The following is a 22,877-nucleotide window of genomic DNA, read 5'->3' as shown; positions in this document are numbered from 1 at the left end:
TGTGATTCAATCGAACAACATTAGATCATCCTATTAGAGTGCTTCTGTTTTTTATTTTGTTAATTAGTGGTTGACTTGTGCACGCCAACCTTTGAGAGGTGGTCAGTTTGGCATGCCCTGACCAGTCTAGAGTTATCATCGACTCATCCTTTATCTTTTATGAAACCATTCTTACAATGCTAACCCTTTTGTTTAACTGAATAATGAATGATGTTTCTGCAGACTAGCCTCATAAAGAAGATTCTCAATTTTGCATATGAGAGGATAGAATTCACTGTGAAATGGCAGCTAGAGATGATGGCCTAATATGTTGTTGATGAAGATTGAAGAATAGACATGTTCTTATATGAACTTTTTCCTACACTCTCAGTCCACGAAACACATTTCCTGTAATCCTGACCTAAATTTAATAGTGAACTAATATCTCTGTACTTTATATATGTTTGATTTAGTGTTCTGCAGTGCAAAATTTCCCTTTCTACTCTTTTATACATCCCCTGTATTATATCGCTGAACTATGTAAGTATAAAATAGTTATTCGTAATGGTGTTGTAAAGCATAAATGATTTAGTCTTATATCACATATGTAGTCACATGGTTACTCGGTCTTGCATGTGCATTCAAACAGTCTGCTAACTTCAGCTTCCTACCATTAGCGCGAGGCCAAAACAGGGGCAGCGGAGCGCGCCTAACGTCCTAGTTACCTTTTGCCTCAGAGCATCAACATATATGTATTTCCAGAAAAAAAGAAGATAAAATATATATGTTGAACTAAGTCCTTGCTTTGCTTTTAAGATATATATTCAATTTTCAAAAATAAAAAAACATTAAGTAATAATCCTAACATAGGAGAAAGAAAACAGTGCTAATGCAAATGGTTTGCACTAGCTAATAAATCCTTGCTTTGAAATAATAATAGGAAAATAATATAATGCATCTACCACTAAGAATCATTCAGCTCGTCATTAGATTCCTCCTTCACAGCCGTAGACATTGCGGACGTATATGGTGCATTCGACCAGCACCTGCGGTACAGCAGCTTGGATGCAGTGGCAGCAGCTTCCTTGGCAAAGGCCTCCTTTTCTGGGAGAAGCTCCTGTTTCTCCATGAGGGTGTTCAAAACCATTTTGTAGTAGGATGTCCCCTTCTGCCTGCGAGCCTTCTTGGTGGCTCTTGCAGGCTGTTCCACTTGCGAACGTCTATGATGACTTGCTGCCACGTCTTCTCCCTGTGCCTCCTCTTTTGGAACCTTGTGGCCTGCTGTAACTCTGAGGCAGTGTAACAAATAGTCAGTGGCAGATCTAGGATTTGAGAATAGGATATGCCGTACAGAAAATTTTCTTGTGCAGTTCTATAAAACCATTTTTAATTGGGTAAACCATATTCCATTTCGGTAAAACCACATGCATTAATAACATGATAAGCTTGAAATTCAAAGGTTAAGCTAAAACTATGACAAATTACGGTATAGAAATTCAAATGAAACACAAAATAATTTGAAATATAACCATCTTCTAATGCTAATGTTGGGCGAATTACAAACCAATATCTAATCACTGATCTGGCTAATCTCCATGATACACAACTAATGTTGGAGTGCAGATTTTGTAAACGGACACGACACTCTATATAGCTATTGATTTTCATTACATTTCATGGCATATCTCACAGGACACAACAAGATGGGATGAAAAAAGCAAAATAAAGGATGAAATATATTATTTATATCTATAATATTTAGAGGGGATAAAAATGAAAACATAAAAACAAAGACACATCTGAGGTCTCATGAGACAAAACAAGAGGAGATAAAAATAGAAAAACTAAAGGATCAAGTATATTATCTATAGTTAATTTTAAAGGGGACAAAAAAATGGAAATTTAAAATAGCATTGTACATAGCAGTAGTGATAATGAAATGATGCCGAAGTGATGTCACTTTTATTTGCCATTCTATTTCAGGGCGTGTCTCACTAGGGCACACAACATCGGATAAAAAACTACAAAGTAAAGGATAAAATATATCATATATAGTTATTAATACCAAGAGAGGATAAAAGATCAGAAATTAAAAACTACTCGGTTTCACGGCACACAACATGATAGGATGAAAATAGAAAAACTAAAGAGAAATATATTATCTATAGTTAATTTTAAAGTGGACATAAAAATGGAAAATAGAAACAAAAAATGCAGCTTAGATCGGTTGAACAAGCGACCTCAGGTTAAAAGGCAACAGTGTTACCATCGGACTAGGGAGATACATGAATAACTATTGTTGCAAATTGTTTTATCTAAAGGATGACAATCCAGTGTTAAGTACAAGGCATGCCCCACAGGGTATGCCATGGCCCACCTGACATACCCTGTGATTCCACCCATGCAAATAGTCGGTTATGGACATTAGTAGTAGGGTTCTCTCGAGACTAATAATACCATGCTATAACGCAAAGTTTACTATGCGACCGCCGCGCGGAGCGCGGACGGAGCGACGTGGGCTGGCCCACCCTCTCTCTCTCTCTCTCTCTCTCTCTCTCTCTCTCTCTCTCTCTCTCACCCTCTCCCATGCGACCATGCCCATGCGCCCGGGCCCGGGCCCCGTCGGAGAGGAAGAAGACGGCGGCGGCGTTAGGGTTAGGGTTGTGGCAGGTTAGGGAATCAATCTTCGGTGGCCTTAGAAGGGGGGTTTCGGGGAGGGGGCGGTCACGACACGATGGTAGAAGCGGGCGAGACGGCGGCGAGGGCACCGCCCGTCGGGGCGGTGGGGGAAGATGGTTGGGCGGGGCTGACGGCGGGGGAGTCGTGGCGGATAGCCCTGGGCAAATTTAACCGAGAACTGAACCGAAAGAACCGGAACTGAAACAGAAATAACCGGAACCGAAAAATCGGTTCCTTATTTGGTTCCTGATATTGAGGAACCGAAATAACCGAAGAAAATTCGGTTCCTACTCTCGGTTAACCGAATTAACCGAAAGAACCGAATTACATGAATTATACTTCACTTACTTGTATTTTGTAGGATTATGTTTGGTTTATGTGTAGTGTTTTATATTTGAACTTGTGTTACTATATTGCTATTGTTTTCTTATATATTATTATTATTATTAAAAATGAATATAGTGTTGCATAAATTTACCTTAGAACAAGTATATTTATTATTGTCTTGGGGTCTTCTGAAAAATTTCGGTTAGTTCGGTTAGAACCGGAACCGAACCGAAATGACCGAGAACTGAAATGCTCGGTTCCTAAATTTTTTGGAACCGATCGGTTCCTGTTTTCTAGGAACCGAATTTCATCAATAAGCGAGGAAACCGAACCGAAACCGAACCGAGAACCGAACGCCCACCCTGAGTGGCGGAGCTCACCGGTGCCCTGCCCTGGGATTTAGGGTGGGTGGGGTAGAGGGGCGGGGGCAGGGGTGAGGCGAGGACAATGTCGGCGCGTTGCCCTATGGTTAGTGAAGGGTAGGGTCGAGGGGGGAGGGAGGTGGGCGGCGAGGCCAGCGACGAGGTAGTAGCTAGCTGGGGGCGGTGGGAGAGGAGGCAGGGTGGGGTAGGTAGGGCGACGCGCTGTGGTTAGTGAAGGGTAGGGTCGAGGGGGGAGGGAGGTGGGCGACGAGGCCAGCGACGAGGTAGTAGCTGGCTGGGGCGGTGGGAGAGGAGGCGGGGTGGGGCGTATCGTCCTCCATGGTATAAGGTAGCATTTGGTTCGGAGTTAAAGTGGAGTGGGATGGTCTCGACTTTGGTTTGTGGGACGGGACAACCCCATTCTCTGTTTGGCTCACGAGGGATGGGACGAACCTGTTTTCTGTTTAGACCACAGACAACAAAAGTGGGATATGGTACTGACAGGTGTGACTTAATTGTCAGTTTTTTTTACTTTTATCTCCTTTTCTTTCTCCTCTCCTTTCTCTTCATCCCCAACCGCCTGGGCTCGTGCACGGGCATAGCGCACGCGCACCACGTCTCCTCCGTAGGCGCCTCCTTCCCTAGTAAGCCCGCCCCACGCCTCCTCCTCAGTGAGCCCGTCCCGCTCCTCGTTCCCCAGCAAGCTAGGCCGCCATAGCAGTTGTCATGGCCGCAGCCGACGACGAGGATGAGCGGGGCCACGCTATGTGCGGCGGTGATGAAACTCATCTCCCTCGCCCACCTACCGGATCTTACCTCCCTCGCCCAACAACTAGAGCTCGCTTCCCACTCCCGTCCGCCGAAGGTCGCCTTCCTCGACCGCCGGATCTCACCTCCCCCGCTTGCCGGAGCTCACCGGGGAGCAATCCACGCCGCTGCCGCCGCCCCACCCGGCCTTGTCCTCGCGGTGCCCCTCTCTTTTCCATAGGTGCACATGCTGCTCGTCCCTCTTCGTCCTCTCAATTTTTTTTGTTACAGGGGCATCCCGCATATCGGCCGAATATTCCCTCAGAGGACGTCCTCGTAACAGGGACCATCTCACCCCATCCCACGAACCAAACGCTAGATAATAGGCTATAGCAGGCGAAAACAACAAAACTGAACCTGCGTACAAACAATAGTAGGAGATTTGGTACCTTGCTCCGAGGGCATCTTCTAAAACCTCGCGGTTCGCTTCTTCTCCATATTCCTCCTTGATGTTGCTAAGACCACGACTAGCCTGCTGCGTGAGCCCGCGCCCATTGATGCCAGAGCTGTGCCGCACACGCGCCTCAGTGTCGGTGGTCCTGAGCTGCAGCGTGCGGATCTCGGCCCGCAGCCCCATCTCCGTCTCGGCGGCCCGGCGGATCTGAGCCTTTGCCTCGAGGGCGTTGTACTTGTGCGCCTCGATCTCACCTTGCATCTTGTCCATGCGTTCGTTGGTCGCATGGACAAGGTCCTCAGCATCTGCGAGCCTGCGCTCGCGTGCAGCAAACACAAGCGCCGCGTCGACAAAGTCGGCTGTGCGATGGGAGCGGTTCAGATGGGCGATGAGTTCCGCGGCTGGCATAGCCTCGAACTCAAGGTTGAGCTGGTGCGCGATGATAGCGTTGTCCGTCGAAGGAGCTTCGGTGAGGGCTCGGCTGCTACCTCGGGCGCAGGATCCGTGGCCACTGGATCTGGAACCTGAGGCCATGCTTCCTTGTAGCTGTAGCTTGAGGGGATCAACACACGGCGAGATGGCAGCAAGGACCACGAACCCAGCGAACCTCTTTAGAGATGGAGGTGGCGTCGGTGAGTACTAGCTATACGCGGGCGTATGGAATCAGGAATGGGGACAGCTAGCTCTCGCTTTCGCCGTTGGGTCAATCGGAGGTCCGAAATGGAAGGTTGGTGGCTACGGCCGGTTTGGTTGGTGATGCGGCCAGGGAGTTAGATTTATTTAGGCAGGGCAGCCGGAGAAGTGTGAGCCTGTGAGAAATGGAAAGCGGCGAACCAGAGAGGTCTGCTATTGCTATTGTACTAGTTGTAGTGACGTTAGCAGCCTTCAACGTGCATGGTGTTGTAGGGAGCCTTTCTTGCGTGCATGCAAACCGGGTGGGGTGGAGGCGTGGAGCCCATGAGGGAGGGGTGTGCATTGTGCTTTTTTCAATCGTTTTTCTTGTCTGCTACATGGACAACCTAGACCCACAGTGCCGATGAGCTGTCTGACGCGTAGTGCTTTGCGCCTCTGCTGCAGCCGATAGTGGTCATACGCCAGCGACACTTTGGCATTTCACCCGTCATCCAAAATTGGTTTCGCACTTTTATCATCTCGCAAAATGGTTTCGCTCGTTTGTTATTACGAAAGTGATGTAACCTACTGAAATACATTTTGGTAGTTTTAATTCGTGGAAAAAAAAAACACGTCGTTCCACCTCTGCCCCTGCCGCCCCGAGCCCGAGCCCGCGCTACCGCCCCGGCCACCGAACCCCCAGCCCACCCGCCGCATCTCAGCCACCTTCTCGTTGTCGATGGTGACCGCAGCTCCCCCTCGCCCCCGCCCCGGCACGCGTGCACGGCCACCTCGTGCTCGTCCCCGCCCTCCCAGAACCTGCAGCGCGTGACGTGCGCCGCCGCCGCGCACCGCAGCTGCTCGCGCCGGCTGACGAGGAGCGCGGCGCGCACGTTGCCTGGGGCGAGGCCGAGGCGGCGGGAGAGCTCGCACGCCGCGCTGCCGGAGCCGAGGAGGAGCGTGAGCTCGGCGTCGGCCACTACAGCGAGGCAGTAGTCGCGGTCGGGCTCCGGGGACGACGACCCCGAGGCGTACTTGGCCTCCGTAGTGTCCCAGTGCACGCCGACGGCCGTCCGGCGCCGGTGACTAGCAACCGGCTCCCTCGTCTCTTGTGCAGCAGCAGGACAGGCCTTGTCCTCGCCGGTGGCGGCGACGGCTTCAGCGCGTTTGAGGAGTTGGCGCCGCCATTGTCGAAGGCGACCGCGACACCGGGCGCTCCGGGTCCACGTCACCCGGACGAGCATCTCCTTGCCCGAGGACAGCAACGCCTTGTACACGCTGGTGGTGGCCACCTGCAGCGCCCGGTCGAGCGCGCCGCGGCCGGAGACGGAGGCGGCCGCCGCCGCAACGCTGACGGAGCCGTCGCCGAAGCAGGACAGCTCTCGTATAAGGAGAAAGGCAGGGGTAGAAGTGGAAGGACGTTTCTTCTTTTTTTTCCACGAATTAAAACTACCCAAAATGTATTTCCACGGGTTACACCAGTTTCATAATGGCAAACGAGCGAAACCATTTTGCGGGATGGTAAAAGTGCGAAACCCGTTTTTGATGATGGGTGAAATGCCAAAGTCTCTCCGCCAGCTAGCTATTAATCAGAAACCAGTGTGCTAGCATAGAGTCATATACTCGAAAAAGGCAGCAAATAAATGCAGAAGATCAAAACATGTTAGCTTGTGTACATGTGGTGCTTATGAGTTGTAAGTAATCATAATCCAGTGTGCTGGCATATATAGGTTCATGGATGAAAACAGCAACAAACACTACTCCAGATCTAATAATCACTATCGGGTCGGAAGCCCCAATTACTGCCAGAGTCCATACCGGTGGAGATTAATTGACGATGATAGGGTGGCCTATAACTACCGGGTAGGCAACCCGCCAATGATAATAGGCACAACACTATCGGGTCAGAGAAGAAACCGACAGTGATATTCATGACTATCACTGCTGGATTGGATCATCAACCGGCAGTGATATGCTGAGTGAGTGTCATTGCCGGTTTAGGCCATGATGCGACAATGGCACTTATGGCACCACTACTGGATTAGTGCACACCTAAAAGGTCCTAAATGGCTAGAGGGGGTGGGTGAATAGCCTAATAAAAATTCTACAAAACACTAGAGCAATTGGTTAAACAGCTAAATGGCGATAATGCAATTTTGCTCTAGTTGTACAATAAATAGGCAAGCCACTTACCACAAACTAGTTGCTATGACCTCTAGTAAATGTCATTCACTCAAACAAGCTAAGTTGCTACTTCTACCACAAGTGAACTAGAGAACAAGCTGGTTACAAATAATTACAACTAAGCAAAACAACTAGCTAGGCAACTAAAAAGATAAGCAACTACTGTACAAGAGATATATATGTATGAAATGCAAGAGTAGTAGAGAGCAATACCGAACTGGGCAAGTGTCCAATATGAAATCCAATGAGACAATGAGACACAATATTTTATCCCGTGGTTCGGTTGCTTGCTGGCAACTTAATCCACGTTGTGACAATGCACTCACTTGGTGGCTCAAGCGCTAATAGGCATCATACGCCTAGCCCAACACTTGGGTGCCGTAAGAACTGCAACAAGATGAGGGTACACAAGTCATGAGCAATTTACTAGAGTTGCCTTTCGTGCTTCAGCTGGGAATAGGCACAAGAACCCCTTCACAATATCACTGATCAGAGCTGGAGACAATCATCACTTTCTACTCAACGATCACCGCTGCTCCAAGCTGTCTAGGTGGTGGCAACTACCAAGAGTAACAAGAGAAATCTGCAACGAAACATAATCACCAACTGCCGCTAGATGCAATAATCACTGAAGCTGCACTTGGATGCTCTCCGTTGACGGTAGTGAACAACCATTTTAAACCATCAATAAAACATGTATAAGGGCAAAATTGTGATCACCAACATAGGTCTAGGGGTTTAAACTAACAAATTCCACAAGTTTTGGTGAATCTGTATTTTCTGCATGGTTTATCTAGAAAACCGTCAAGATGGACCTACATGTCAGAATTAATCGTGCTTATCCGTCGCGAAACAGGCACCAGAAGGTTCCAGAGGACACCACACCGAAGCGGAAGCCGAGGGGCTGCCATGTGGGGCCGGCCGACCCCACCTGCAGGCCGCCCGGCCCCTGGGCCCACCTGTAAACCTCCGCTTCGTTATGTCGGTTCTCCACCGCCTCCTAGATTGCATCTACGCCATTCTTTAAGTCGGTTTGATCCAAGGGCTCATGATGGACACTCTGGCCTATATATATATCAGCCCCTGCCCCCCTCACTCAGCATATCCCTAAAACCCTAATTCATATCTTCAAGATCAGAGCCAGCAATCAAGAGAAGATTAGTCCTCCATAGGATCTTGTCTTATAAATAGAATAGTGAAATAGAGAGCGAGGAAAGAGTTTGGATGAGGTGACAGCCTATCGGTGCTCACTCTATGGCTTGTACCTTGGTGGATCCAAGTTCTACTTGAGCTTGCCTTCGAGATCTCTCTGGTAATCAACTTATAATTCAAGTAAGCATCGTGTTTATATTGCTCATTAGGTTCACAACTCTTTGAGTGCTTTAATCTATAGGACGCTCTAGGTTAAAGTAGTAATTGTAGGTATAAGCGTGGTACTTAGAACGGGTTACTTGTGGATGTACCCTACATTCTGGATCGGTGGCAGCTCACGAGGGTGACTCTTATAGCATCGTTGAATCCTATGTAGTCCACCTCCCGTTTGTAGGCCTAGCAGGATTTAGTTACTATAGGAAACATACTCTGCTTGTGCTTCCCCTAGTAATATTCCTAGTTGAATAATAGAGGACATAGCTTACCCAAGTTAAAACTAGAGAACCTTAGTTATCCTCTCTATGCTCCTATTTATCCTAACCTTGTTGCTACCCCTAGTTAAGTTAGACCGTAGTTAGTCTCACACATTTTCCTGTGGATACGATACTTGGAATACCTCCGGGTGAAAGCTATAGCGATATCTGTGCGCTTGCGGATTTATCTATGTACGTTAAAATATACCAACAAGCTTTCTGGCACCGATGCTGAGGAAACAATTGCTGAATTAACTACAAACCTAGCTTAACCTTTTATCTTTTATTCATTCTTTTGTTTTACTTTTTCGTTTAGCATGGATTCCACTCCTATCTATCAATATGCTAAACCCACAAGTGCAAGCCTAAAACCACCAGAATCTTCAGAGCCTATCATAACACCTGGTTATGAGCTACGCCTGAGTTTGATAAAACTAATTTGGGATAAATCCTTCTCAGGACAAGGCGATGAAAACACATACTCACACCTACGAGAGTTTGAACAAACCTGTGCATGCTTGTGTATCGCTGGCATGTCTAACAAAACCTTAAGATGGAAGTTATTCCCGTTCTCTTTGATAGGAAAGGCTAAACAATGGTACAGTCTAACCGTAGGAAGTATGCAAGGAGATTGGAAAACATTATGCTCTAAATTTTATTTACGTTTCTTTCTCATCTCTAAGGTAGTCATCCTTCAAAAGGAGGTTCTAAATTTTAGACAACTAGAAGAATCTCTTGGTACATCGTGGGATCATTTTAATAAACTCATCATCACTGGCCCGAACCTTGCCATTCAAGACCTTGTACTTCTTCAACATTTTTACATGGGTCTTAGCAAGGATTCCAGGGAATCCCTTAATGTAGCCTCTAGAGGAGCTTTCCTTCATTTGTCTGCCAGTGAAGCAAGGTCTATGCTTGATAGAATTAGTGGAAAGACTCCCTACACTAGCATTAATTATGAACTCCTCAAAGAAGAGAAGGAATCCTGTTCGAAACAAGAAGAGGAAGTTTTGATAGCCAAATCACAACCACTCCGATCCCAAGATTTAGCTATCAATCCTGAACCACCAATACCCTAAAATCCCCCAAAAGAAGAAGGAATTCCACCTTTGGAAATCCCTGTTGAGATTAAGGATGACCTCTTTGGTGCGGATTTTGGGAGAGCATTAAATTCTCATAAGTGACCTTCAAGCAAATATAATTCAAATCCTCTCAAGAAGGGATCTCTTAGAAAATGTCCTTATTTTCCATGTGGGACATTGAGAAGAATTCAAGGATGGCATGTCTAGTGATGCCATAGAAGGAGAGCCAAGCTATTTAGAAGTCAATCCTATCTTCTTCCCTTCTATACACACATTAGATGTCTTATTTGAACCCATCCTTGACCCCAATGATCCCTCTTATGCTCTTTCTCCTAAGTCTCATGATGACCCTAGAAATCCATTAAGACAACCAAAGCATAGGAGTCATGAAGACTACAAGGATGACCAAGAAGAGCAACAACAATGGCTGGAATGTATTAAGAATTGGCTAAAATGTATTAAGAATTGGCTGGAATGCTAAAGAATGGATGGACAAGAACAAAGCCTTATGGGTAGAATCCAAACTTGGCTTAGATCCAAACGGTGAGTTTAAATCAACCTCTTTAATAAACATGACTCATCTAAGTTTGGAGGAGGCCTTAGAGAAGATCACCCCGAGAGTCTCCAATCTAAGGAAAATATTGCACATTCATGAAGAAACATCCTTGGAGCTTGAAAAGGAAGATGGCATCGATGAGCATGGGAGTTATTTCATGAACACCTCATCAAATCCATTCTCATATGAGAAATCTCTTAAATTAATTAGTCTCTCCAACATTGCCACACACAAGATCTTCAACCCCCTCATGCTTCTTGTTCATAAAATTGTTGAAAGGGTGGTTGTAGATACATATGTTTATCACAAATATTGCAAATCTCATTGGCATAAATCTTGAGACACACACACAAGGGTTGGTGTTGGAGGGGAAACCACTTCACCAATTTGAAACATAATTTGAAGGTTTCCCAAGGACGAGCTTCTGTCCTAAAACAAGCACTTTTGGGAGATAATATGAGTTTTCACCTTCTGTTGTGATACCCTTATGAAATAAGCATAGAAACATAGTTGTGAAAATATTTCTTTAGGTATTTTTGTCACTAACCATTTCAGGTTTGAAGCAAATAGAATGAACGATGATGACTCAAGGTATGTCCAACCAATTATCATGCAACATTGAATCACATCCATCCAAACTTGACTTTACCTTACAAAATTCAAGCCCGAGGGATGGGCTTCTCTGAAAAATCTTATGCCATGTTGCTAATTCATCTTGGTTGTCTCTATCTTTAAATCATGCTCAATAACAATCATGCTTTTTCATCTCTAATTGAATAAATCTCTATAGTGCTTCATACTACCTTTGTTTGCCATAGTATACTTAAGGTTTGGAGTATTTTCATACACCTTTTAAATTAGGCATGGTGCTTAGTTTAACCCAAAAGGTGTACTGATTTTACTTCCAAAGGCTTTTAAATTAAGCGAGGTGCTTAGGTTAAAATGCCTTCCTAAGTCAAATTAGACGTGGTGTTTAGGTTGATTTTTGAGCCAAAAGTATGCTTTAGTAGATACTACTTATTTTGTTGGACTAACCCCTACAGGAACTCTGAAATTAATTTGGGTAAGTCACGAGATAAATTTAAATCAGAGATGAAGCAAGGCACATGATGAACTCCAATAACGTTGCGCAAAGAAGACACAACTCATTCATGGTCATTCGCTTTCTCTTTAGTTGCAAGTTACCTTTGCATTGAGCCATGCCTGTACAGAACATGATAAACAAAAACTATGCTAAAATAATTCTAACACCATCTTTTCATTAGCATAGAGGTGAAAGGTCCTTGTGTGGTTTTGGTAATTGAGTGACAACCTAGGTGGACTAATTGTGTTTATGTGAGATACACAGGTGATTAGTCCACAGGTACATGTGTGTGAGCAACATATGCCATGAAGGTGAAAATGGCTTGGAGATGTTGCAAAGCTCACACATGAAAGCTCTAGTTTGGTTTTGGTGAATTGATGAAACCCTAAGTGCTAACCTAGTTTATCAAGTGATCATGAGATAGGTAGCACATTCCAAGTGGTGAAGCAAATGAAGATCATAACATGATGATGATACCATGATGATGATCAAGTGCTTGGACTTAGAAAGAAGAAAGAGAAAAACAAAAAGCTCAAGGCAAAGGTATAAACCATAGGAGCTATTTTGTTTTGGTGATCAAGACACTTAGAGAGTGTGATCACATTTAGGTTTGATAGTCATACTATTAAGAGGGGTGAAACTCGTATCAGAATGCGATTATCAAAGTGCCACTAGATGCTCTAACTCATTTCATATGCATTTAGGATCTAGTGGAGTGCTAACACCCTTGAAAATGATTATGAAAATATGCTAACACATGCGCACAAAGTGATACTCTTGGTGGTTGGCACATTTGAGCAAGGTTGAAGAAGATAGAGTCGAAGAGGAGTTAGTCGCGCTGGTTACAGAGTGACCGGACGCATCCGGTATGGTGACCGGACACGTCTGGTATTTTGGCGACAGACTCAGCGACTGGACGCATCCGATCGCCACACTGGACACGTCCGGTTGCCACACCGGACACGTCTGGTGTGAATCAAAAAAGACAGTATACGGTAGAGCAGCTGATCGGACGCTGGCAGCGTCCGGTCCGGTATCACCAGACGCGTCCGATTGGGCAAGGATGCTTACTGTAATCCACCGGACGCTGAGGCTCAGCGTCCGGTCATTTTCTAGCAAACGCGTCCGGTCAGCCTGGTGGCTTACTGGACTCGACCGGACTTGGTGGCTCAGCGTCCGATCGTTCGTAGTTCTATGTCCGGTGTGAGCGTCCGGTCGTCGGCAGAATGGGTAGCAATGGCTCAATTGTTTTGAACTGGACACATGGTAGTCTGGGGGCTACCGGACATGTCTGGTATGCCGACCAGATGCGTCCGATATTCACGACCGGAGCGTCTAGTGCTGCGTCCGGTCAGTTGGACCAGAGCATCCGGTCAACCCGTGTTATGCCCAGTGAAGGGGTATAACGGCTCTATTTCGTGGGGGCTTCTATTTAAGCCCCATGGCCAGCTGTAGCTCACAACCTTTGGCCATTTTCATTGACATAGCAACCTTGTGAGCTTAGCCAAAGCCCTCCCACTCATCTCCATCATTGATTCATCATCATAGTGAGTTTGGGAGTGAATCCAAGTGCATTGCTTGAGTGATTGCATCTAGAGGCACTTGGTGTTCGTGTTTCGCTGTGGATTTCGCTTATTACTCTTAGTGGTTGCCGCCACCTAGACGGCTTGGAGCAGCGAGGATCGTCGAGCGAAGGGTGTTGATTTTCTCCGACTCTGATCATGGTGATTGTGAGGGGTTCTTGACCTTTCCCCAATGGAGCGCCAAAAGGTACTCTAGTAAATTGCTTGTGGCTTGTGTGATCCTCATCTTGTGTTGGTTGTGCGGCACCCTATTGAGGGTTTGGCGTGTGAAGCCAATTAGCGCGTGAACCTCCAAGTGAGTGAAGCCACAACGAGGAGTAGCTTGCCGGCAAGCAAGTGAACCTCGATAAAAATCATTGTGTTCATCATTGATTCTAAGGTGATTGGTCTTCATTGTTATTCACCCTTGTGATTGATTGGTATCTTCATCTACACGGCGGTATAACCTTCTTGATCACTCTCTTTATCTTACCACAAACTAGTTGATAAGCTCTTTAGTGTAGCTAGTTGTGAGAGCTTGCTTGGTTGGTTGGTGTGGCTCTTTAGTTAGCCTTTGAGAGCACACTAACATAGAGTAGTGTCATAACTTTTGTGTGAATAGACACTATCTAAACTAGAATTGTGGTAGGTGGCTTGTATTTTGAGTAGGCTAGCGCAACACTTGCTTCGCCTCATAATTGTCTAACTATTTTTGTTAAGTGTTGTTGTAAAATTTTTTATTAGGCTATTCACCCCCCTCTAGCCATCAGGACCTTTCAAGTGGTATCAGAGCCGAGGTCACCGTGATTTGAGGCTTAACAACCTTTGGTGTAAAAATGGCTCAAATCAACAACACAAAGAAGCCACCCCAATTTTATGGCTCCAACTATCCCTATTGGAAGGCCAAGATGACAACTTATATCAAGTCAATCAATAGGAAGGTTTGGAAGGTGGTAGAAACCAAAATTGAGATTGAAGATCCAGAGAATCCCACCGCGACCGAAGAAGTACTTCTCCAAAATAATGACATTGCTCTAAGTGCTATTCATGATGCAATTGATGAAAGAACATTTGAGCAAGTCAAAAATATTGAGATGGCTCATGAGGCATGGAAGAAGTTGGAAGAATCATTTGAGGGCACTCAAGCCGTGAAGGGTGCAAAGGCTTACATTCTAAAAGAAAAGTTTGCATGCTTCAAGATGAAGGATGATGAGAGTGTGCCAGAGATGTTCCATAGGCTTCAAGTGCTTATCAATTATCTCAAAGCACTTGGAGAAGAAGTGAAGGATAAGGACTTCTCCCACAAGTTCTTGAGATGCTTACCTTCAAGATTTGGTACATTGGTCACCATTCTAGTAAGAAGCGGTTTGGACACCATGACATCAAACTAAGTATTGGAAGATATAATGACCGATGATACTTATAGAGATGATGATGAGAAGGAAGAAAAGATGGAGAAGAAAGATGAGAAGAAGGATAAGAAGAAGAAGAGCGTGGCATTCAAAGCCACATCATCCAAGGGCAAAGCTAAGCAAGAAACATCAAGTGAAGAAGATGAATCATGGGATGATGATGATGATGAGAATATGGCTCTATTTGTCAAGAGATTTGGCAAGTTCATGGTGAAGAAGGGCTACCATGCTAGAAGAAAGAAGTCTTCATCCAAGAACAAAGAAGAGTTAAGAAGGTGCTTCAAGTGTGGAAGCAAAGATCATCTTGTTGCTCAATGCCCATATAATAGTGACAATGATGATGACAACAAGAAGAATAAGAAGAAGGACAAGAAGGAAAAGAAAGAGAAGAAGGACAAGATGGCCTTCAAGAAGAAGAAGGGTGGTTCATATGTAGTCACTTGGGATAGTGATGCTTCCTCAAGTGATGATGATGATGATAGTGATGATAACAAGACCACCAAGAAGAAGGTTCTTGCAAGCATTGTCATCAATGAGAAGCCTTCTCTCTTCGAATCTTCATCATGCTTCATGGCTAAGGCCACTAAGGTTCAATCTCGTGATGATGAAAGTGATGAAGAACATGATGACGAAAATGAAAATGATGGTGATAGTGATAATGATGAACCTACTAAAGATGAATTATTTGACATGCTAGAAGATGCTAAAGAACATTTTGACATTAAGAGAAGAGAATGCAAGAGCTTGAATAAGGAGGTAAAAGCCCTTAAGCAAGCCCTTGATGAGCTCAAAGCAACTCATGAGAAGCTAGAGGAAGCCCATGAGAAGCTTGGCAAGGCTCACAAAAAGCTTGAAAAAGCTCATTCCACTTTACTTAATGAACAAGATAAAAAGAAGCATGTTGAAACTTGTGATGTAGGTGTAACTTGTGATTTAATTGATACATCACTATCTATGCCTATCATTGTTGCTACTACTAACCCTTCTTGTAGCACTTCCACTTCTACCTCATCTAGTAGTGATGGTCTCACTTGTGATGCCTCACTAGTGGTTGAGAATGAGAACCTCAAGAAGGAGGTCACTAAGCTCACTCACACCTTAGCTAAGGCTTATGGTGGTGAGGACCGCTTGCTTATGTGCTTGGGTAGGCAAAGAGCTTCTCTCTACAAAGAGAGATTGGGCTATACCCCCAAGAAAGGCAAGGCGGCCTTTGCTCCTCACAAGACTAGTTTTGTGAAGAACAATGGTCGATTTTGCACTAGGTGCAAGCAAGTGGGTCACAAAGAGCAAGAATGCAAAAACAAGAGCAAAAATGCTAATGTATCCTCCATTAAGCTTGATTCATGCTATATGCTTACTAAGGGTACAAATGGTGTGAAGGCTAAATTCATTGGTAAACCATGGATGGGCTCAAAGAAGAAAGCCATTTGGGTACCAAAGAGCTTAGTGACTAACCTTCAAGGACCCAAGCAAGTTTGGATACCTAAAAAGAATTGATGTTCTTTTGTAGGTTAATTACAAAGCCGGAGGAAGGCATTGGATTCTTGATAGTGGGTGCACTCAACACATGACCGGTGATGCAAGAATGTTCAACTCAATCAACACCAATGGCAATGATGGTTATGATAGTATCACATTTGGTGACAATGGCAAAGGCAAGGTCAAAGGGCTTGGTAAGATTGCAATATCCAATGACATGAGCATATCCAATGTGTTGCTAGTAGAGAGCTTGAACTTCAATTTGCTATCCGTGGCACAATTGTGTGATTTTGGATTCAAATGCATATTTGAGATAGATGATGTAGAGATCATAAGTGTAGATGGCTCTAACTTGATCTTCAAAGGCTTTAGATATGAGAATCTATACTTGGTTGATTTCAATGCTAGTGAAGCTAGATTATCTACATGCTTGTTCACTAAGTCTAGCATTGGTTGGTTATGGCATAGAAGGCTTGGTCATGTTGGAATGAAACAATTGAATAGATTGGTTAAGCATGACTTAGTTAAAGGCTTGAAAGATGTTGTGTTTGAAAAGGATAAGCTTTGTAGCTCTTGTCAAGCTGGAAAACAAGTTGGAAACACCCATCCTAAGAAAAGCATGATGAGCACTAGTAAAGCATTTGAGTTATTGCACATGGATTTGTTTGGGCCAACACAATACACTAGTATCGATGGTAATAAATATGGCTTTATGATAGTGGATGACTACACTAGATATACATGGGTATTCTTTCTAGTGGACAAAAGTGATGTGTTTGCAACATTCAAATCATTTGTCAAAAGCATTCACAATGAATTTGAAACAACCATCAAGAGAGTTAGAAGTGACAATGGTAGTGAGTTCAAGAATACTAGAATTGATGAGTTATGTGATGAATTTGGAATTAGACATCAATTTTCGGCCAAGTACACTCCTCAATCAAATGGCCTTGTTGAGAGGAAGAATAGAACACTCATTGATATGGCAAGGTCTATGCTTAGTGAGTACAATATGAGTCAATCTTTTTTGGCCGAAGCTATCAACATGGCTTGCTATTGTAGCAACCGCCTCTATTGTCACCGATTGAAAGAAAAGACACCATATGAGCTCTTGAATGGTAGAAAGCCCAACATTGCATATTTTTGGGTCTTTGGTTGCAAATGCTATATCTTGAAGAAAGGCACTAGATTGGGCAAGTTTGACAAGAAATGTGATGAAGGATTTCTACTTGGTTACTCCACTACAAGCAAAGCATATAGAGTTTGGAATTTGGATAGTGGTACTCTTGAGGAAGTTCATGATGTTGAATTTGATGAAACCAAGGGTTCGCAAGTAGAGAATGAGAACTTGGAAGATGTTAAAGGCATTCAACTTTCAAATGCCATGAAGAACATGGATATTGATGAATTGAGGCCTAGGCAAGTGAATGATGATGAAGATGATCAAGTGCAAGTGCTCTCTAACGCAAATGTGCAAGATGATACAAATCAAGTTAGTGCAAGTGGCTCTCATGATAATGAACAAGATCAAGTGACTAGTACATCATCTCAACCAAATGATCAAGCAAGTGCAAGCAATCAAGTTCCAATCCTCCAACCAACCAATGTTGCAAGAGATCATCCTTTGGACACTATCATTGGTGATATTTCAAGAGGTGTACAAACAAGATCAAGATTGGCATTATTTTGTGAACACTTCTCATTTGTGTCATCCATTGAACCAAAGAAGATAGATGAAGCATTGAAGGATGTTGATTGGGTGAATGCTATGCATGAAGAATTGAATAACTTCACAAGAAATCAAGTATGGGAATTAGTAGAGAGACCAAAGGGACACAATGTGATTGGAACCAAATGGGTCTTTAGAAACAAGCAAGATCAAGATGGGATAGTAGTAAGGAACAAAGCAAGATTAGTAGCACAAGGATATACACAAGTTGAAGGTCTTGACTTTGGAGGAAAATATGCCCCGGTTGCTAGATTGGAAGCAATTAGAATCTTGCTAGCCTATGCTTGTGCCCACAACATCAAGCTATATCAAATGGATGTTAAGAGTGCATTTCTCAATGGCTACATCAATGAAGAAGTATATGTTGAGCAACCTCCTAGTTTTGAAGATGACAAGAAGCCTAACCATGTGTACAAGTTGAAGAAGGCATTGTACGGGTTGAAGCAAGCACCTAGAGCATGGTATGAGAGATTGAGGGATTTCCTACTCTCTAAAGGGTTCACCATGGGCAAGGTTGACACCACTCTTTTCATCAAGAAGATTGGAAAAGATCTATTTGTATTGCAAATCTATGTTGATGACATCATATTTGGATCAACAATTCAAGAATTTTGTGATGAGTTTGGAAAGATGATGGCTAATGAGTTTGAGATGTCCATGATTGGAGAATTGAGTTACTTCCTTGGTCTTCAAATCAAGCAATTAAAGAATGGTACATTTGTGAGTCAAGGCAAGTATATCAAGGACATGATCAAAAAGTTTGGCATGATTGATAGCAAAGTCATTAGCACACGAATGGGAACAAATGGCAACTTGGATAGTGATGCAAGTGGCAACATGGTGGATCAAAAGTTGTATCGGTCTATGATTGGAAGCCTACTCTATGTGACCGCATCAAGGCCGGATGTCATGTTTAGTGTATGCATGTGTGCAAGATTTCAAGCCTCACCAAGAGAAAGTCATTTGAAGGCTACAAAGAGGATATTGAGGTACTTGAAGCATACACCAAATGTTGGTTTGTGGTATCCCAAAGGAGCAAAGTTTGAGCTAGTTGGTTACTCTGACTCAGATTATGCGGGATGCAAGGTTGAAAGGAAGAGCACCTCGGGCACATGTCAATTGTTGGGAAGATCACTTGTTTCATGGTCATCAAAGAAGCAAAATAGTGTTGCATTATCAACTACCGAAGCCGAATATATATCCACCGGTAGTAGTTGTGCACAAGTACTTTGGATGAAGGCCACTTTGAGTGACTTTGGAATCAAGTTCAAGAAAGTGCCATTGCTATGTGACAATGAGAGTGCAATCAAGTTGACCAACAATCTAGTTCAACATGCAAGAACAAAGCACATTGATGTCCGCCACCATTTCATAAGAGATCACCAACAAAAAGGGGACATTTGCATTAAGAGTGTAGGCACCAAAGATCAACTTGCTGATATATTCACCAAGCCATTGGATGAGAAAAGGTTTTGCAAGCTAAGGAATGAGTTGAACATATTGGATTTCTCAAATATGTGTTGATGCACCCCCACTCATATGACATGCCTCTCCTTCGAGCAATCCAAGGTAAAAGTTGATTGGCGTGACATACATCTTTGCTAAGGACATGATTAGTGCATCTAGTCACATTTTTAATTTTATTAGGACCTTTCTAGTGGTTCTATTTTATGAGGCTCATTCATGAAAATCAAATGTTTTGATGTCTATATGGTATCACTATGGCTTCTATGCTTGACTTGATCTAGTGGTAGCATATGACATGTTTATGGGCTTGTCAACCTAGTGTTTAATCTAGAAAATGAGCTCTAAGTATTTAACTCAACATGGTACAAGATAACCCTTATTTGGAGGTGTGAAGAAGCTTGTCCTTGGATCAAACCGAGTTAAATATCTTTGGCAAATAATCTAGATTGGACCAAATTTGGGAAAATGATCCTCACCCCATTGATTGACATTGATAATCTTGACCCTATAAGTAATACTATATATATTTAGAACCTTTTTGGTCATTGATGACAAAGGGGGAGAGAAACAAATATAGATATAGTGAAAAAGGGGGAGAAGTATCATAAAGGGAGAAAAACATAAAGATATCTTGATATATGACATAGGGAGAGAGATATGACAAAGAAAAGGGATCAACTAAAATTTTGAGCACACAAGTAGGGGGAGCAAGCTCATGAACTTGTATGGTGCATTTGAATGTGTATTTCATATGTTTGCTTGCATGGCACAAGTATTAAATTTAAACATCCATGCTTGTGTGATGTATGTTAGTTGTCAGATTGAATGATGAAATAAAATCACTAGATAACTTTCATTTCCAAGTATTGTTTCCAAATGGTATTGAGCTAACCATGGTGCTAAGGATGGTATATTGGTGCACTCCGATTGGTATCACGCTTCAAAGGTCCATCTTTTATACCTTAGCATCATTTGGTAAACATTGACTCCTATATTTCCTATCTAAGCATATGTGCAAGCTACAATCCAAACTCTTAGCACATATGTAGGGGGAGCAATTGCTACCATTTGGGGTTCATGAAACTTGTCCATATCCTTTTACACATGGTAAATATGCTTGGGCAAGCAACATGGATTCAATTGAATTTCATTTCATATCTTTACATAAGGGTTGTCATCAATTACCAAAAAGGGGGAGATTGAAAGCGCTAGTTTGGTTTTGGTGAATTGATGAAACCCTAAGTGCTAACCTAGTTTATCAAGTGATCATGAGATAGGTAGCACATTCCAAGTGGTGAAGCAAATGAAGATCATAACATGATGATGATACCATGATGATGATCAAGTTCTTGGACTTGGAAAGAAGAAAGAGAAAAACAAAAAGCTCAAGGCAAAGGTATAAACCATAGGAGCTATTTTGTTTTGGTGATCAAGACACTTAGAGAGTGTGATCACATTTAGGTTTGATAGCCGTACTATTAAGATGGGTAAAACTCGTATTGGAATGCGGTTATCAAAGTGCCACTAGATGCTCTAACTCATTGCATATGCATTTAGGATCTAGTGGAGTGCTAACACCCTTGAAAATGATTTTGAAAATATGCTAACCCATGTGCACAAGGTGATACACTTGGTGGTTGGCACATTTGAGCAAGGGTGAAGAAGATAGAGTTGAAGAGGAGTTAGTCACGCTGGTTACAGAGTGACCAGACGTGTCTAGTATGGTGACCGGACATGTCCGATATTTTGGCGACAAACTCAGCGACCGGACACGTCCGGTCGCCACACCGGACACATCCGGATGCGTCTGGCAGCGTCCGGTCTGGTATCACCAGACTTGTCCGATCGAGACGCGTCTAGTCGGCCTGGTGGCTTACTGGACTTGACCGGACTCGGTGGCTCAGCGTCCGATCGTTCATAGTTCTGCGTCTAGTGTGAGCGTCTGGTCGTCGGTAGAATGGGTAGCAATGGCTCTGTTGTTTTGAACTGGACACATGGTAGTCTGGGGGCTACCAGACACGTCTGGTATGCCGATCGGATGTGTTCGGTATTCATGACTGGAGCGTCCAGTGCTATGTCCGGTTAGTTGGACCAGAGCATCTGGTCAGCCCATGTTATGCCCAGTGAAGGGGTATAACGACTCTATTTCGTGGGGGCTTCTATTTAAGCCCCATGGCCTGCTGTAGCTCATAACCTTTGGCCATTTTCATTGACATAGCAACCTTGTTTGCTTAGCCAAAGCCGGCCCACTTATCTCCATCATTGATTCATCATCATAGTGAGTTTGGGAGTGAATCCAAGTGCATTGCTTGAGTGATTGCATCTAGAGGCACTTGGTGTTCGTGTTTTGCTGTGGATTTTGCTTGTTACTCTTGGTGGTTGCTGCCACCTAGATGGCTTGGAGTAGCAAGGATCGTCGAGCGAAGGGTGGTGATTGTCTCTGGCTCTGATCGTGGTGATTGTGAGGGGTTCTTGACCTTTCCCCGGTGGAGCGTCAAAAGATACTCTAGTAAATTGATTGTGGCTTATGTGATCCTCATCTTGTGTTGGTTGTGCGGCACCCTATTGGGGGTTTGGCGTGTGAAGCCAATTAGCACGTGAACCTCCAAGTGAGTGAAGCCACAACGAGGAGTAGCTTGCCAGCAAGCAAGTAAACCTCGGTAAAAAAATCATTGTGTTCATCATTGATTCTAAGGTGATTGGTCTTGATTGTTATTCATCCCTGTGATTGATTGGTTCATTCATCTACACAGCGGTATAACCTTCTTGATCACTCTCTTTACTTTACCGCAAACTAGTTGACAAGCTCTTTAGTGTAGTTAGTTGTGAGAGTTTGCTTGCTTGGTTAGTGTGGCTCTTTAGTTAGCCTTTGAGAGCACACTAACATAGAGTAGTATCATAGCTATTGTGTGAATAGATACTATCTAAACTAGAATTGTGGTAGGTGGCTTGCATTTTGAGTAGGCTAGCGCAACACTTGCTTCGCCTCATAATTGTCTAACCATTTTGTTAAGTGTTGTTGTAGAAATTTTTATTAGGCTATTCTCCCCCCTCTAGCCATTAGGACCTTTCAACACATGTGATGATGAAGGAGCTTATTGCACATGAGACATGACATTGAGTCATGTGATCAAGGTGGAGAAGATCAAGACAAGACTTGGCTTGATGGACCGGTTGCAAGCGTGAAGGGCAAGTCAGAGGCTTTGGAGTGATGGACCGTGTGGCGGTGAAGCTTGAGCTAGACTTGGCGCCGATGGACGAAGGCAATGGTGAAAAGCAAGTGATGTCAAGATCAATGGACCAATATGATCACATGATGATATGAAGTGGATCATATCATTATTGATCATGTTGGTGCATGTGTTGCATCAACATTAGAGGAGATGGAATAGAATGCACAAGGCAAAGGTATAACCTAGGGCATTTCATTTCACCAGTCATAGGTGTGTAGAGAAGTTTATGACCAGGTTTAGGATAGATGGCTATACTATCAAGAGGGGCAAACTTGTTTGCATATCGGTCATCTAGTGCCACTCG

General features: G+C 43.8%; 1 protein-coding gene and 1 pseudogene across 1 annotated transcript; both read right to left on the bottom strand.

The window, feature by feature from the left end:
- Nucleotides 1–904: 904 nt before the first annotated feature.
- Nucleotides 905–5,260, bottom strand: LOC136519749 (uncharacterized). Its single transcript, XM_066513123.1, has 2 exons — nt 4,544–5,260; nt 905–1,268 (listed from the first exon to the last, which is right to left on the bottom strand). The coding sequence occupies exons 1-2, from the start codon at nt 5,080–5,082 to the stop codon at nt 944–946; spliced, it is 864 nt and encodes a 287-aa protein (XP_066369220.1). The 5' UTR covers nt 5,083–5,260; the 3' UTR covers nt 905–943.
- A 509-nt stretch (nt 5,261–5,769) lies between these two features.
- The window catches only part of LOC136524221 (uncharacterized), a 27,042-nt pseudogene continuing 9,934 nt past the window's right edge, over nt 5,770–22,877 (bottom strand).

The sequence above is a fragment of the Miscanthus floridulus genome, chromosome 18 (genome assembly GCF_019320115.1).
Source record: "Miscanthus floridulus cultivar M001 chromosome 18, ASM1932011v1, whole genome shotgun sequence".
NCBI classification, from domain to species: Eukaryota; Viridiplantae; Streptophyta; class Magnoliopsida; order Poales; family Poaceae; genus Miscanthus; species Miscanthus floridulus.
The sequence above is the reverse complement of the archived record's forward strand: the minus strand, read 5'-3'. Positions and strand labels throughout refer to the sequence as shown.

Excerpts from the sequence above, each read along its gene's own strand:
- LOC136519749 (XM_066513123.1), bottom strand. The coding sequence starts at position 5,082 with ATGGCCTCAGGTTCCAGATCCAGTGGCCACGGATCCTGCGCCCGAGGT. Across the intron at positions 1,269-4,543 it reads GAAGATGCCCTCGGAGCAAG|AGTTACAGCAGGCCACAAGG; the intron begins GTACCAAATCTC and ends ACACTGCCTCAG.